This window comes from Trichosurus vulpecula, chromosome 1 (genome assembly GCF_011100635.1).
Source record: "Trichosurus vulpecula isolate mTriVul1 chromosome 1, mTriVul1.pri, whole genome shotgun sequence".
NCBI classification, from domain to species: Eukaryota; Metazoa; Chordata; class Mammalia; order Diprotodontia; family Phalangeridae; genus Trichosurus; species Trichosurus vulpecula.
The window spans coordinates 73318698-73334955 of record NC_050573.1 but is presented as its reverse complement, the minus strand read 5'-3'; the positions used below and the strand labels follow the sequence as shown (position 1 = coordinate 73334955).

Sequence of the window (16258 nt, the reverse complement as noted above, 5' to 3'; positions counted from 1 at the left end):
AATCTCGCTCCAACTGTATTGGGAGGGAGGACCCAGGAGTCCCTGCCCCCGAGCCCTCATGATCCCACGCTTTCTGTAGCGAGTTATCACCCGGTGGGTGAAGATGTGGGGGTGGGGCGGTACAAAAGTCCCATTCCTCACCACCCGCTCCCACGTGGCTAGAGAAGGGAGGGGAGTATCCCAGAACCCAAGAGTGTAGGTTCTTCAGCTCCTCACCATCCCCCGCTCTCCGCTCCCACGGAGCCAACGGTGAGGGTAGTGGGGGCGGGGAGGAGGTGCCAGATCTCCGCCGGGCGGCGACGACAAGCAGCGAAAGGCTGTCTGCTTGCTTGCCTGCCAGCCAGCCTCTCTCCTTGCCTCCCTCCTCTCCGTAGCTCTCCCAGCCCTGGGGCGGTTGTCTGGGCTTTAGCCTAGGGACACGGTTGTTGCTGGGGAGCAGTCCTTGCCTCAGCCCCAGCCTGGCCGGGCCCAGCTGGGTGCCGGCAGGCTGGGAGGGGGGGGGAGGGGGAGCCCCTAAGCCCTAGCTGAGCCCGGGCCACCCCCTCTCTTTTCCCTCCCTCCCTCCATCCCCCTCTCCCCTCCCCTGAGGGCCAGGGGGCCGGGCCGGCCGGGGCATGAGGCAGGCGGCCACTGGGTCAGGCACGGGGTGGTAGCCACGGTGCAGCCATGGCCAAGGCCAGCCCGGGACGCAGCCCCCCTGCCGGGGACCCCGAGCGCCAGCAGCGATGGGGCCTCCTTTTCGATGAGCTGGACAGCAACAAGGATGGCCGCGTGGACATTCACGAACTGCGCCTAGGGCTAGCCCGGCTGGGCGCGAGGACCCCGGACAGCGACGGTCAGGTAGGGCACTCCTGCGGGTGGTGGGCAGGTGAACAAAAGGTCAGTGGCATCCCATTCCCAGCCGGGGAGGTCCTATAAGCTTACATAGACACCCATGGGACAGGTCCTCCACCTCTTCCCCCAGCCTGATGTCTTCTCAGTGGTACCAGTCTGCCCCAGCAGCACCTGCCAGAGCCTAGAATCACCTCCTGGTGGTGTCCATCCCCAGCCTAGCATCTCCCTGGTGGTGCCTAATAGAACAGAACTTAGCACCAGGCAGTGCTCATCAGAATCTGGAGTCATCCCATCTACCTTCTCTTGTTTTGCATGTCCCTGCCGGTGTCTCCCAAAGGTGGGAAGACCCTGAGCAGTGCCCCAGATGACCCCGGGCAGTACTCACTGTGGTGCCCATAAATGCTCTCTCCCAAGCAGTACCTTCCCCCAGCCTGGCATTTCACAAGTCTCTCCTCATGGTTCTCATCAGAGTCTGGAATAATCCTAGGCTACCTGCAGAAACCCCTTGGGAGATAGAGTCCTCTCCATCACCATCCCTAGCCTCTGATGGAATCCACTAGGTCAGGGGAGGGAAAGCCATGTGTTTAAGAGATAGAAGGGCTGAGCTCTGACAGTTAGTTAGTGGCCCCAGGGGACTCACACCAATATATCTGTGAATCAACCAGCATCAACTGAGAGGCAGAGACCCCATCATAGAAATATTATATAGAGCTGGAAGGGTCCTCAGAGACATTCCAGTTCAGCCTCCTCATTTTACAGGGGCCCAGTTGGAGGCCCAGAGAAGTTGTGTACAGGTTATCATTTTTAAGACCCAGGGGCTTGTCCAAGGTCAAACAAGTAATCCGTTGCCAGGTTGGAATTTGAACCTAGATCTTGACTCCAAATCCAGGACTCTCTTCACCATATCATGCTGCCTTTCCAAACTGGGTCAAATGTGGGGGGTGGGGAAAACCTTTAGTGCCATCTAGAGACTGGTCTCCCCTGGGGCATGTAACTCTTCTTAAGGGCCTCCAGAGACCCTAGAGTTTAGCCCTTCCTTTCAACAGGCTACTGTTGGAATATAGCTGAGCCCGTCCCATCTAATAAAAACACAGTTGGCTGGGGAAGCTGTGCCCACTTGGCTTTCCCTTCCTTGAGTCTTTTGGTCATGGGACTTAGTGAGCCTGATGCCTGGAATGTAAACACAGAGCTGGTTGAGGGTGGGGGTGGGGATGGGGTGTTGGTCCACCCTGCCTAGTTTGCATGCAGGCCAGTGTGTGTGTGTGTGTGTGTGTGTGTGTGTGTGTGTGTGTATCTGCGGGTCTGTGTCTGTATCTGTGTGTCTGTGTCTGTCTGTGTGTCTGTGTCTGTGTGTGTTGGAGGTGGGGGTCCAGTCCTGTCCTCCCTCCTTCCTGCTTGGGAAAGGCTAAAGCAAGGGCAGGATGTCCCAGGGAGTGCATCTCTCATGAGCTGGGCTTCATCCCCATGTATATGTACAGAGTGGAAGAGATTAGTTCAAGGCCACACAGCTAACACCAAGTTGTTCAAGGATTTTGGAGGACCTGAGACTTGTTCAAGGCCACTCTGGTAATAATTTGCAGAGCCAGGATTCAAACTCAGGTCTTTTAACTAGAAATCTTTTCAGTTACAACATATTGCTCCTCATTTCTACCCTCTCTGAGTCAATTTTCTCACCTACAAATGAGTATTCCCTAGCTAACAAGACAAGCACTTTGTAAACCTTGAACCACCAGAGAAGTGAGAATGATTGTCATTTTGACTCAGGCCTGTTTCTGTCTCTGAGAGGGGGAATCTAGCTATCCAGAGAGGGCTGGGGAACTTGAACACCTGAGTTTAGGCCCCCAGGAACTGGGAAAGGGGAGGCTAGGGTATACTAATCTTAGGCTTCCTCAATCTCCCTCATCCCCCAAGCAGAGGGAGGAGAAGGGTGGTCTACTGTGCCAGCTGATGGCCCAGTTCCCAGTGACATTCTTCTAGCTCTGGAAGGAACAGGAGACAGTGGGAAAAGCACAGATTCAGTCAGAAAACCTGATCACTTTCTGGATCTGCCGTGTGCTACCTAGGTGACCTGGGGAGAGTCACTCCCACATGATGGACTTGTCTTCTCATTTAAAAGGACTGGGTTGAATGAGATGATCTCTAAGCTACCTTTCATGTCTAAATCCTAATGATTTAAGGACAAGACAAGAGAGGTCCCTCTTTATGAGCCTCATGTTGACTGTTTTCTTTCCCTACAAGCCCCATCTTAACTATCTCCTCCCCCTAACCCCAGGATATCCTACAGGAGGGTGACATAGACCAAGATGGGGGCCTGACCCTTGAGGAATTCACCCGCTACCTGCAGGAGCACGAGAGACGGCTGCTGCTCATGTTCCACAGTCTGGACCGGAACCAGGATGGTGAGGCCAAAACTGGGCTGGGCTGAGGATTCCAATATGGGGGACTCTGCCCCTATCCCTTCTGTCCCAGCTCAAGCTTCAGGGGAGCCATTGGTTGGGCTCAGGCGGCAGACAATCCAGGGTGACAGCCCTGGGGGGAGAGAAGAAGGGGGGTGGCTTCTTCCTGGTGACTCACAGACTATTTTGAGAACAGCCCTTGGGGCCCCTCCTTCCCTCCTTTCTTTATTTTCTCCCTCCTTTCCCAGAGGTTCCACCTACTTCTTTGCTTCCTGGGATGCCCCAGGCCTCAGTTCCTAGAGCTTGTTAAATCCCACATTCTCCTCAGTCATGACCTATGGCTCCCCCTCAATCCCAGCATATGAGAAGCAATGTGGTAGAGTAGAGAGAACGTAGGGTTTTCCATCAGGAAACTCTAGGTTCAAATCTTTTCTCACTCCCTAGGTGACCTTGGATAAGTCCCTTCTCTTCTCTGTGCCTAGTTTCCTCATCTTTAATTGGCTTCCAATGTCCCCCTTTACCCAAATGTTTTGGTCCTCTGTTAGGGCTCCATCCTATCTTGGCCATGGGCTTCCTATTCAGTCCCAGCCTTTGTTCTCCTAGGTCCTCTCTCCTAGGTTCCCACTTTGATCCCAAGCTCCTGGGAAAAGAGTCCTTCTTCCTACTTTCTTTTGTGGGTCTCATGTCTTCCAACTCATCAGTCCCCACTTTCCCCTCACTTAAGATCAAGTGGATTCAACCCATGGAAATCTCTTTCCCCTATTACCCTCCCAGGCCATATAGATGCCTCAGAAATCCAGCAGAGCTTCCAAGCCCTGGGTGTTTCCATTTCTTTGCAGCAGGCTGAAAAGATTCTTCACAGGTAAGTGTCCTAGGTACGCAGAACCTGCATCTACACCCCTACCCACACCATCCTGAAGCCAAGTTTCTCCCCTTTCCCCCCAAAAAACCCTGAACCTGTGTTGTCTTCTCCACTTCCACCATCCTGGACCAAGATGTCTCTTCCCCTACCCATACACACAATGCCTGAATCCATGTGTCTGGGTCTCCCTCTAGCCTGAACCCAGGTGTCTGCCCCCATCCCCAAGCATACATACACAACCTAGACCCAGGTGTCTACCCTACAGCCTGAACCCTGGCATCCACCCCCTCCTCCCAATCCCCAGCCCTCCCTCCCTCCCTCCCTTCCCAGTATGGACCGTGATGGGACAATGACCATTGACTGGCAAGAATGGCGAGACCACTTCCTGCTACAGCCCCTGGAGAACATGGAAGATGTCCTGAAGTTCTGGAAGCACTCAACGGTGCGCTGACTTGGGGAACAGGGCCATGGGACTAGTCAATTAGAAGGAAAGGGTCAAGGTCATGCCCTGGGAGGGGAAAATAGTGCTGCCAATAAGGGGAGAACCAGAAACTGGAAAGTCAGATGCCCTGGTTCCCAAAGAAGAGAGGACAAACAGGGCAGCTAGAGCCCAGGGAAGGAGCCATTCTAGGTCAGATTTCCCCTTTCCTCCCTCCTCCCACCTGTCCCCAAGACTCCTCAGGCCCTAATCCCCTTAGAGGATTTACCATTCTCTGTTTCCTTGGGGCACTGAGGAACAGAGTTCAGAGGTACCAGGGCTCTCAAGCTGGCAAAACTTCTGGGGAAGGCCCTGGATTGTGAGACCCCCTCCCTACTTCCTTGCAACCTGGGGCAAAGGCAAGGATATCCCTGGGCAGGATCCTCTAGTAGGTTTGGGTCAAGGGATGGTGGTGGAGATTTGGTTGGGACTTGATGGTAAAATCTGGTAGGGTTCCTTGATTAGGATCTGTCTGAGGTAGCCTCTGATGGATTTAATCCCTAGGTAGGATCCAATATTGAGATCTTAGCACATCTTTTGAGTCAGATGTCCTAGGCAGGACTCAAGCGAGCTCTGCTGGGTAGGAATTTTTAAGTGATGGATCCCATAGGAGAGGAGGCTCTCCTTACTAGAGTGACACATCTCAATTCCTCTTCCTACCCCTGGTCAGGTCCTGGACATAGGTGAATGTCTGACAGTGCCAGATGAGTTCTCAGAACAGGAGAAGCTATCAGGCATGTGGTGGAAACAGCTGGTGGCAGGAGCTGTGGCGGGGGCTGTGTCACGGACGGGCACAGCCCCACTTGACCGGCTGAAGGTTTTCATGCAGGTGAAGGCCAACCCTTCTCCTGATAATGCCCATCCTCAGCCAAAGTCACGGAACATCCTTTCTTCCCCTACCCTAATTCCCCAACGATTAGGCATGGAGGCCTTAGATCCCAATCCTGGGTCCCGGGTCCTGGGTCCAGAATCTTTTAGAGAGCCAGGGTTGAGAGATTCTAAAGTTGGCCCTGCCTTCCCCTTGTCAGGTTCATGCTTCCAAGACCAACCAGCTGAATGTCCTAGGGGGACTGCGGAACATGGTCAAAGAGGGTGGCATCCGCTCTCTGTGGAGAGGAAATGGCATCAATGTGCTCAAGATCGCACCTGAATCTGCCATCAAATTCATGGCCTATGAGCAGGTGGGTATAGATGTGGGCAAGTGTGGGATTGCTGTGAGCGAGTATGTGGTTGGACTGTGGGAATGTGATTGATGTGGAGAAGCATGTTATGGGCATGAGAAAATATGTGATTGGCATGAGGGAAGAGGTATCTGTTCCCTTGCTTGCTGCCCCTTGGCAGAACGTTGTCTCTCCAGGAGCTGGGCAGGGAAAGAAAGAGGGAGGGCCCCTCCAAGGGGATGGTTGACACAGATGCCAGAATCCTGACAATCCCCTGTGAACACTTCAGATCAAGTGGGCGATTCGGGGGCAGCAGGAGACGCTGCGGGTGCAGGAACGCTTTGTGGCAGGGTCCCTGGCTGGGGCCACAGCCCAAACCATCATCTATCCAATGGAGGTGAGAGAGACTGAGGCCAGGGAAAGGATTGGGCTTTTCACTAGGGAGGGCTATCCAGGGAAGCACTAACAGCCTCAGGCTCCCTGGGAGGTCGCAGCATTGGTGGGGAGGTCTGGGCATCAGCTTCCCTTCTGGAGCCTCTGACTATGTTTGTTCAGAATAGCAGCTCAAGCTGTGGCTACCACACAGCAACAGGGCCCTGGGGGTAGTTAGTCTTCCAGGGTATCTCCTATAGCTTATTCTGGGGATAACTCATTTGGGTGTAGTCATGCTGGGGTTATCTGTTTGAGAAACTAAGTGTGGCAGGCAGAACTTTAGAGGTAGCCACTGGAAAGGAAGAAGGGGATTGCCTAGGATGTAGCTGGCCTGGGGGATCTGTCCTAGGGGTAGTTGTTTCCTATGTACCTGTCGTGGGGTGACCATTTGTCTTAGGGGTAGCTGTGCTATGTGTGTTCTAGGGATACTTGTTGTGGGAGTGGCTCCTTCAGGGGTAGATTATCAGATTCCCTGTGTACTTGTTCTGGAGAAAGCTATCTTAAGGTAGCTGCCCCAGGATAGCTGTTCTGGGGCCTCCTTGCAGGTGCTGAAGACACGGCTAACCCTCCGTCAGACTGGCCAGTACAAAGGACTGCTGGATTGTGCGCGCCAGATCCTAGAGCAGGAGGGGCCCAGGGCCTTCTACAAGGGCTACCTGCCCAACGTCTTGGGCATTATCCCATATGCAGGAATCGACCTGGCCGTCTATGAGGTCAGTCAGTCCCTCCCCTTCTCTATGGGGCCGGACCTCCCCTCAGCCAAGGACCCCCTCGCTATCCCCCTCAGGGCTCAATGCTGCCTCAATTTATCCTCCAGTAGCACAGGAAGACATAACTCCCAGGGAAGGCCCATGAATTGGGCTGTAAAGGCGCTTTGAGATCCCCAGCTCTGGGTCCTCCTCCTCCAGACCCTGAAGAACAAGTGGCTCCAGCAGGACAGCCACCACTCAGCTGACCCAGGGATCCTCATCCTCTTGGCCTGCGGCACCATTTCCAGTACCTGCGGCCAGATCGCCAGCTATCCCTTGGCTCTGGTCCGAACTCGAATGCAAGCCCAGGGTGAGTGAGGCCTGAAGGGAGGGAGGGAGGAAGAGTGAGGAGGAAGGACTGACAGAGGACTCACCCACCCTGGGGCCAGGGTTGACTTCTTACCTCCCAGGGCCAGAGAACCATAGTTATAATATAAGAGCTGTAGACTGATCTCTCAGTTGCTTTTTGCAAGTCTGAGTCCTGGAAAAGACTAGGTGGAAGCCCGGGCAGGAGGAAGTCAATAGGTTCCCGGTTCTCCTGGAGGTGCCTTCATCCTGACTGTGGAATATCATTCTGGCCCCTCCATTCTGCTTTCCCCCCACTGAGTGCTCCTGGTGCCCAAGAGTCAACAGGGTAAAGAAAAACAAAATCTGGTAGAACCACTGGGGCTCCATAAGGCAGCATGGGCAGAGCCAAAGGGCAGCAGGGCTCTCACAACTGCTTTGTTCTGTTTCCAGACTCTTTAGTAGCTGGTGTTTGGGGATTGTCTGTGGGTTTATTTTCACTGTTGTTGTGGGATTTGGGTTTGGGGGTTATCCATATGTTCCTAGTTTTAGGCTTCTTAGTTTTGTGAGAATAGTTATTATGGGTTTGTGTTTTTAGATTATCTACTTGTGCCTACACTTACATGGTGAATCACCCTGAGGTTTCCTTTTCTCAGAGCAATGCGTCCACCCCATTTTCAACCTTTCCCTGTAGGCACAACTAATGGAGGATTATTGAGGGCCAGATAGGAACCTAGCAGCTCACTGGGTCCATCTGTGGTTTCTGGGTCTTCTTGATGGGGTATCTGTCCCCCTGGGCCTAGCTGCTGCTCTGAGTCTGTTAGGCCATGACTTGAGTCTAACCTCCCTCCATCTAAGGCTGCAGCATGAATACTACCCCCAAGTCGCAGAGTCTGGCCCAAAGGAAGGTCAGGGAGGGATTGGACCTGAACCCCAGATCAGAATCTGACTGCTGCACTTACATTGCCTCTCCCAGCTTCCATCGAGGGTGCCCCACAGCTCACCATGCTGGGCCTCTTCCGCCACATCCTTTCCCGAGAGGGGGTATGGGGCCTGTACCGAGGCATTGCCCCCAATTTCATGAAAGTGATTCCAGCTGTCAGCATCTCCTATGTCGTCTATGAGAACATGAAACAGGCCCTGGGGGTTACGACAAGGTGAGGGGCTGGGGGTTCCCCCCTTCCCCTCTCTGCTGGATCCTATCCCTTCTCTTCTGGATCCTGGTGATAAGATCAACCCCCTGTGCCAGATTTCTTGGCTGCTTCTGGAGCCTGCAACCAGCTGATCTACCCCCACCTGGTCACTGACACTGGATCACTAGAAGAACCTGTCCCAGGATCTGCCCTGCATGCCACTGACACTGGATTACCAACTTCTGGTGGAGGTGGGAATGGTGGTGGCACTTCACCCTTACCTACCTGCTGCACTGACTTGGGAATGATCTGGTCTTCTCCCCATACCCCTGCACTGCAGCACCACTGGTTCCCCAATGGGCAGTGCAAATTCCCTGGACCTTTCCCCTCCATCCCCTGACTCCCCCATCCCCCCTCCATGGTAGTGACACTGTTGTGTTCCAGCCCTGACTCTTCCCATCACCACAGACAGATTAGCCCAACACATCTGAGGGGGAATGCAGTACGGGGAAGACACACTAGCCACTCCCAGCTAGAGGAAGGGGACCCCTTGGCCCCAGGCACAGGCCCTCCAGAAACCCAGAGCTGAGGATGAACCCTCTACTGGTTTCTCTCAGATCCCCTTTTCTTCACCTCTTTTCCCATTCCTCAGCCTTAAGTAGGAGATGAGTTTGAACAGGGCTGAAAAGGGACCCCAAGACAGGGCTAGGACCTCCTGCTGAGCCATACTTAGATCCACACCCCTCCCTCCAGCATCCTCCAAACACACACATTCCAATTGTGCAGGAAGATAGAAAGAAGTCTTAAAATCACCCAACCCAGGTCTATTTTTCTATAGGGGTAAGGAACAGCTCTTCTTCCCACCCCCAGCTGGTTCCCCTATCCTCCCCTCCACACACACTCTCCACACCTTTCCCCATGCTCCAAGGAATCTACTTTTTATAGGTGGATTCTGAGGTTAGGGGTGGAGATGAGATCTGGGAATCAAGGTATTAAAAGGTCTCCTCTCTGTGAAAGTGGAGAATCTAGTACTTATGGAGAAGCAGTATCCAAAGGTCCCTCTTCCCCTACTCATGCTGCCTCACCCCCACCCACCCAAAATCTCTCTGCCTGTTTGTGTACCATTTCAAAGGGAAACAAATGAATACATTTTTCTAAGTCCCCAGGGCCAGCCCGTGTGGTGTCTTTATTTGGGAGGGGTTGGGGAGAGAGGATTTAGAGGGGGCTTCAGCATTGGCCTGCGTGAAACCCCTCTGTGCATAACTTACCATCCCCAGGACAGAATTATAACTAGGAATTATTTTGCCTCAGGCAACATCATGGGCAAGAAAGAGCAGAGGATTGGTCCCAGAGTCTAGACCAGGTGTGGGGAAGCTGCAGCCTCAAGGCCACATGTGGAGTCAGTCAGAGGGCCAAAGTGGAGGCTGTAGAGGACCACCTGTGGCCTCGACAACCCCTACTCTGGTCCATGGCCCTGTAGCACCGCCTACCATTCCTCCAGCCCAGAACCCTTCTTCAGGAAGAGGCTAGTGGTACATACTTGTGGGTAATGGCAGCCTCCCTCCTCCCCCTACCTTAGAACTGAGGCTTTTGAGCCAGTAAAGCAGTCAGACCATCTGGCCTCAATGTGTAGGTCAGCAGATAGACTAAGGCTCATGGTCATGGGCTGGAGGATGCTGAGAGGCAGAAAACACCATCCCCCTAGATGTTGGCATCCCAAACCCCAGTTACCTGGCCCTAATTGTTCTGCCCTGGAACATAGATAAAAAGTAGAGGGGCTTCCAATCTCTACCTTTGGGAAGCAGGTGTGTGTGTGAAGCAGAAACATGAAAATGCCACAAAATGCTAGGAGAGCACCATATATATGTGGCAGATAGGTCCCTCGCACTGCCGGGCCACATTTACTCATCATTTATGGACCCCTGAACTACAGGTCAGAGACTCAAAGAATGTCTTGCTTAGAAAGGATCTCAGTGGTCATGCTTCCTCAAAGACGAGGAAACTGAGGGTCAGAGTCAGAAAAGAATATTCTTGAGGAAGGTCATACAGTGATTTAGAAGGAAAGACTTAAACCCAGGTCTTTGGATTTCAAGTCAGTACTTTTTACTGCTCTACAAGATTAGACCTGGGTTTAAATCTCAGATTATGCTTCCTAGTTGGGTGAGGTCAGATAAACCTCTGTTTCCTCACCTATAAAATAAAGGGGTTGGGCAAAACCAGTGGTTCTTAATCTATGGTTCATGGACCTCTGGGGTCCTTGGATAGATTTCAGAGTATTCATTAATTTGGCTTTTAAACAATGTTTTGATAACTATTCCAGTATAATTGGTTTCCTTTGTAATTCTGTGCATTTCATTTTATGCATTTAAAAACATGATTCTGAGAACGGGTCCTTAGGCTTCATCAGACTGACAGTCAAGGCTGGGAGGGGAGACGAGGTGGTGTTTCAGGACACACAAAAATGCTAAGAACCTTTCTAGGTGATCTCTAAAGACCCTTCTAGAAGTCAGTGATATCTTGTGTAAGTGGCACCAAGCTTTTGAGTTAGGAAATAGAAGTTCAAGTTCAAATTGTCACTTGGCTCTTACCAGTTGGGCAAATCTGGGCAAGCCATTTAACTTCCCTAAGCCTCAGTTTCTTCTTCTGTGGAATGGGAATACTAGTGCCTGCAGCACCTGCCTCACAGGGTTATCATGAGAAAAGTGCTTTGTAAATATTAAAGTACTAAACCTGAACTATTATCAACAACGTATGACCCATTTTGAAGGGAAAGGAAAAACATTTATGATCATCTGGGCCGGCCCAAGAGGCTTATAGAATTTTAGTAATATAACTTATTGATAGGAGGGGCAGCTAAGTGGCACAGTGAGAAGAGCACCAGGCCTGAAATCAGGAGGACCTGAGTTCAAAGCCAGCCTCAGACACTTGACCCACTTACTAGCTGGGTGACCTTGGGCAAGTCACTTAACCCCAATTGCCCTGCCTTGCCCCCTTCAAAATATATATATAATTTATTGATAGGATTATTAAATTTTATTAATAAAAATAATAGTGAAGTTGGACTGACTTTTTTTCTAAGAGTCTTCCCACCTCAAACACTCTGTAGGTCTGTAACTTTGGGAAATTTCACTCCCCCAAGTTTGATGTCATACCAGTCCCCAGGGTAACAGTACCTGATGACTTCATCAATGAGTCTGTGACATCATGCCTCCTCCCCAGGGAAAGGGCCAAGGTTCCTGGGGATCCCTCATTTCCTGTGCTTCAGAGTAGCCAAGCGGCAGCAAACTAAAGCCTTGGAAGGAAACCTACTGTCCCAATCCTCTCCTCCCCCTCCTTTCCCCGACATCATGGACTCCCATGACAGGACTCCTAACTCTTACATCCAGAACTTTTGCTACCACCACCAGGAGAAACAGCAGCTGAACTCACAGGGCCAAGTCCAGATGGGGGATCTCCAAGGCCACCCATTCCTGAGGTGGGAGTGGGGGCAAAGGTCACATTGCCCATGCCTTCTCTGTAGACATCTTCTAGGGACAAACAGTGTCTAGCTGCCTGGCTAGGTCCCATTGGGAAAACAAGGACTCATGGGAATGTATAGAGCTTGGGAGATGATGGCAGAGCAGGGGCCAGGGCCCAGCTTTACATCTCAATCCAAAAATGCATCCTAGAAGAGGCCATCACTGAGGAGATAACCAATCAAGGTCCTCTCAACCCCAGTGATTAAAGTCCAGGGGGCAGATTTTTCTGGGTTGGGGTATCGATCCGGTTTATGGAGACCCTGGCACTTGGTCCAACCAGGTGCTGGACACTGGTGAACAGCTGATGGTCCCGGCAGAAGTGTTGCAGGAGACCAACAAAGCAGTCTGGTGGAAGTTCCTGGTCTCAGGGGCTGTGGCCGGTGCTGTGTCACGAACTGGGACAGCCCCGCTGGACAGGGCTAAAGTCTTCATGCAGGTACAGACAGGCATAGGCCAGGGATACATACAGGGACTGGTCTGGGGGCAAGGCTGGAGAACAGGGATGAGGGCAGCATAGTAATGTGGATGGGATGGGTGATGAAGGGTGGGCATAAGAACTGATTAGGGATGGGGATGGGCCAGGGACTGAGCACAGGGATGGGGACATTCTCTCCCTGTGTACTCAGGTCTATGCCTCCAAAACAAATATCATGAATTTGCTGGGGGGCATGCGGAGCATGATCCAAGAAGGTGGAATCAGCTCCCTGTGGTGGGGAAATGGCATCAATGTGCTCAAGATTGTCCCCGAGTATGCCATCAAGTTCTCCGTCTTTGAGCAGGTGGGAGGAGAGACTGAGGCTATACCCACATCCCCTCTCAAGAGCTGGACTCTGACCCTGACCTGGGCCCACCCTCTTACACAGACCCTGAACTACACTTTCACCTGTTCTAGACCCCAGATCTGCACCTGACCCAACTTCTGACCATCACTCCCAATCTTATTTTTATCCTAACTCTCACCTTGTTTCTGATCCAGGCCCAGTCACTCACCCTCAACCTCATGTGTGTACTATCCTTTACTCAACCCCGACTGTGACTCTGAACCTCGTCCTACACCCCTCTTTCTAACAGCCCTCCGAGTGCTCACCCTTTTTATCATCCCCTGTCCAATAGTACCCACAACATGTTCATTTCACCTGAGGTGCCCTTCTACCATTTCTTCTGTCCAGCCTTTTGGGGGGGTTAAAGGAGCAAAAGGAGAAGCAGTATCAAAGGTCCCTCTTCCCCTACTCATGCTCCCTCACCCCCACCCACAATCTCTCTGCCTGTTTGTGTACCATTTCAAAGGGAAACAAATGAATACATTTTTCTAAGTCCCCAGGACCAGCCCATGTGGTGTCTTTATTTGGGAGGGGTTGGGGAGAGAGGGTTCGGAGGGGGCTTCAGCATTGGCCTGGGTGAAATCCCTCTGTGCGTAACTTACCATCCCTGGGGCACAATTATAACTGGGAATTATTGTGCCTGAGTCAACATCATGGGCAGGAAAGAGCAGAGGATTGGTCCCAGAGTCTAGACCAGGTGTGGAGAAGCTGCAGCCTCAAGGCCACATGTGGAGTCAGTCAGAGGGCCAAAGTGGAGGCTGTAGAGGACCACCTGTGGCCTCGACAACCCCTACTCTGGTCCATGGCCCTGTAGCACAGCCTGCCCTTCCTCCAGCCCGGAACCCTTCTTCACAAAGAGACTGGTGGTACATACTTGTGGGTGATGGCAGCCTCCCTCCTCCCCCTACCTTAAAACTGAGGCTTTTGAGCCAGTAAAGCAGTCAGACCATCTGGCCTCAATGTGTAGGTCAGCAGATAGACTAAGGCTCATGGTCATGGGCTGGAGGACCCTGAGAGGCAGAAAATACCATCCCCCTAGAAGGAATTGGGAGAAGGTTTGAGGGTAGGGACAGAACTATTGGCTTTTCCCTTTCCACCTCTTCTCCTGTCACTTCTCTTCCCACAGTTTAAGACTTCCTTCTGCAACCAGAAAACCCCACAAACCTTTCCTGAAAAAAATCCTGGCTAGCTCCCTGGCGGTGACCATCTCCCAGACTCTCATCAACCCCATGGAGGTGAGCTCCTAATCTATGACTGACTCTATCAAATTAGGCAGGATGGGACTAGCTGGGGGACAGGATGCCTGGCACCCATTTCCCCCAGAGTCTTTCAGACCAGGCCAATTTCTCTGGGGCTTCACCTGACAAGGCTGGGGCAAAGATGTCCAATTCCTTCCAAGTCTCATGTCCAACCCCTCCTGTTCCTCCAGGACATTCTCCAGGCCCAGGCACCTCATAGAAACATGAGATTTAGAGCTGGAATAAATGTTAGAAACTGTCTAGTCCAACCTGAATATTTTACAGATGAGGAAACTGAGGGTCAGCAAGATGAAGGCACTCACCCAGAAGAGCACAGCTGGTAAGTGCAGAGCATGAATTCACACCCAGATCCTTTGACTCCAACTGCAGGTGCTGAAGACCCGGCTGATGCTCCGGAGGACGGGCCAGTACAAAGGGCTGCTGGACTGTGCACACCAGATCCTAAGGCACGAGGGAGCCTGAGCCTTCTATTGGGGCTACTTGCCCAACATGCTAGGTATTTTGCCCTATGCCTGCACCGACTTGGCCGTCTATGAGGTCAGGGACTGTAGGGCATAGGCTGCGCTGAGTCTCTCAGCAATGCGACAGAGAATCACTGAGGGAGTGGGGTCTCAGTGAAGGGATGGGGGTTCCTTGAGGGCAAGGGGAAGGGCTTAGAAAGCAGGGGGGCTCTCAATGACACAGAAATCTTTTGGCCCAACACCGCCCCCCTCTACTTTTTCCCCTCCTTATAGTCGCTCAAATGGGTCTGGGTCAACTTAGGGTTTGAGTCAAACAATCCCAGTGGGACCATTGGCCTGTTGTCCATCACACTGTCCAGCACCTGTGGCCAGATGGCCAGCTACCCCCTGACACTGGTGCGGACGAGGATGCAGGCTCAAGGTAAGACACCCTCTACTTTAATCTCTAGCTCCCCACCATTAAAATATCCACTTTTTCAAAATTCCATTTTGTACCGGAGGCCCAACACATCTGTGTTGTAGAAAGGGATTTGAGATCCCTCCAATGTCAGAAGGAAGCTGGGGGTCCAAGATAACAGAATTGTGGAAGGGATGGCTAGAAGCCTATTGGACTTCCAAACTAGGTCACAGACAGGAAACGCTTGAGAGTAGAGATGAGATTGCTTTCATTTCCCCCTTGCTGCAGATTGGCCACATCTTGGGGCCCTGCTAATCAAACCCCATTTCCACTTGTTCCCTTGGTGGGAGACAGAGAAGGGGCCCCTGACTGTACTTGGCTTTCTTGCTCTGATACTGATGCTACCCCTTCTCCTATACTTTCACAGACACTGTGAAGGGCTCAAATCCCACCATGCGAGGTGTCTTTGCGAAGATCCTAACCCAGCAGGGCATGGCTGGCCTGTACCGGGGGGGTGACTCCCACCCTCCTGAAGGTGCTGCCAGCAGTGTACATCAGCTATATGGTGTATGAAGCCATGAAGAGTGCTCTGGGGGTAGTTAAGTAGGCTTCCCTCTTTTCTGGAGGGTTAGAGGACCAGAGAGCCCCCAGCAGGGGCTGGAGAGGATTTAAAGGTTCAGGTACCCCACCCAGGGAGCCTGTCAGAGTCAGGCCAAGGACATGCTAGGCATTTCAGGTCGGCTCAGAGGCCTTTCCAATGCTCTTAGCCCTGGAGCAGGAAAGGCAGGAAGGACTCTAGAATGAGGCCCATTTCCCAAGTCTTCCCAGGGGGCTGGATGGGTTTTCCCCAGGCCCAGATTCAGATTTTTGGAGAAGACAGAAAAAGGGGTCATAAAGGAGCCAAGATGGCGGTTGGAAAGCAGGGACTTGAGTGAACTCCCTACCAGGTCCCTCCAAAAACGTATAAAAAATGGCTCTGAACAAATTCTAGAACTGCAGGACCCACAAAATAGCAGAGGGAAGCAGGGGTCCAGCTCAAGACAGCCTGGATGGTTGCTGAGTAAGGTCTGTTGTGCACGGAGCTGGTAGTGGAGGGGAGTTGAGCCCAGTGTGGTCAGAGACAGGACCAACCAGACAAGGAGCTGGGCAGAACAAGCCCTAGCACCCTGAATCAGAGCTGTGGCAGTTACCAGACTTCTCAACCCACAAACACCAAAGACAACAGAGAAGGTTAGTGGGAAAAGCTGTGGGGGACAGAGTGGAAGGAGTTCGTGTTTTGGCCACCACCCCAGGGCAGTGGGGGTGGTGCAGCTAAGGAACTACAGCTGCAGTTGCTTCTGGCCCCAGGCCCACCTAGTGGGAGGATTTAAGTGGCGCATCAGAGCAGGAGTGCAGAGCCTGCTTAAGATCTGAGTCCATTCCAGGTTGGTGGTTCTTGGGGAAGGAGGAGTGCTGGTGTGGCAGAGCTGGCTG

General features: G+C 52.4%; 1 protein-coding gene and 1 pseudogene across 3 annotated transcripts; both read left to right on the top strand.

Annotated features, from left to right (window-relative positions):
* Positions 1-274: 274 nt before the first annotated feature.
* Positions 275-9499, top strand: SLC25A23 (solute carrier family 25 member 23). 3 transcript variants are annotated; one of them, XM_036755510.1, is made up of 10 exons: positions 275-840; positions 3107-3233; positions 4005-4092; positions 4423-4534; positions 5241-5399; positions 5599-5751; positions 6020-6127; positions 6708-6875; positions 7071-7221; positions 8173-9499. In XM_036755510.1, exons 1-10 carry the CDS (start codon positions 667-669, stop codon positions 8355-8357), a joined length of 1425 nt encoding a protein of 474 aa, XP_036611405.1. In that variant the 5' UTR covers positions 275-666; the 3' UTR covers positions 8358-9499. The 3 variants fall into 3 exon arrangements, with proteins under 3 accessions (XP_036611405.1, XP_036611401.1, XP_036611409.1); XM_036755506.1 differs by having other exon boundaries at positions 546-840; positions 6681-6875; positions 8173-8498; XM_036755514.1 differs by lacking the exon at positions 5241-5399 and having other exon boundaries at positions 546-840; positions 8173-8498.
* A 2177-nt stretch (positions 9500-11676) lies between these two features.
* LOC118846785 lies at positions 11677-15417 on the top strand (annotated as a pseudogene).
* Positions 15418-16258: the final 841 nt, after the last annotated feature.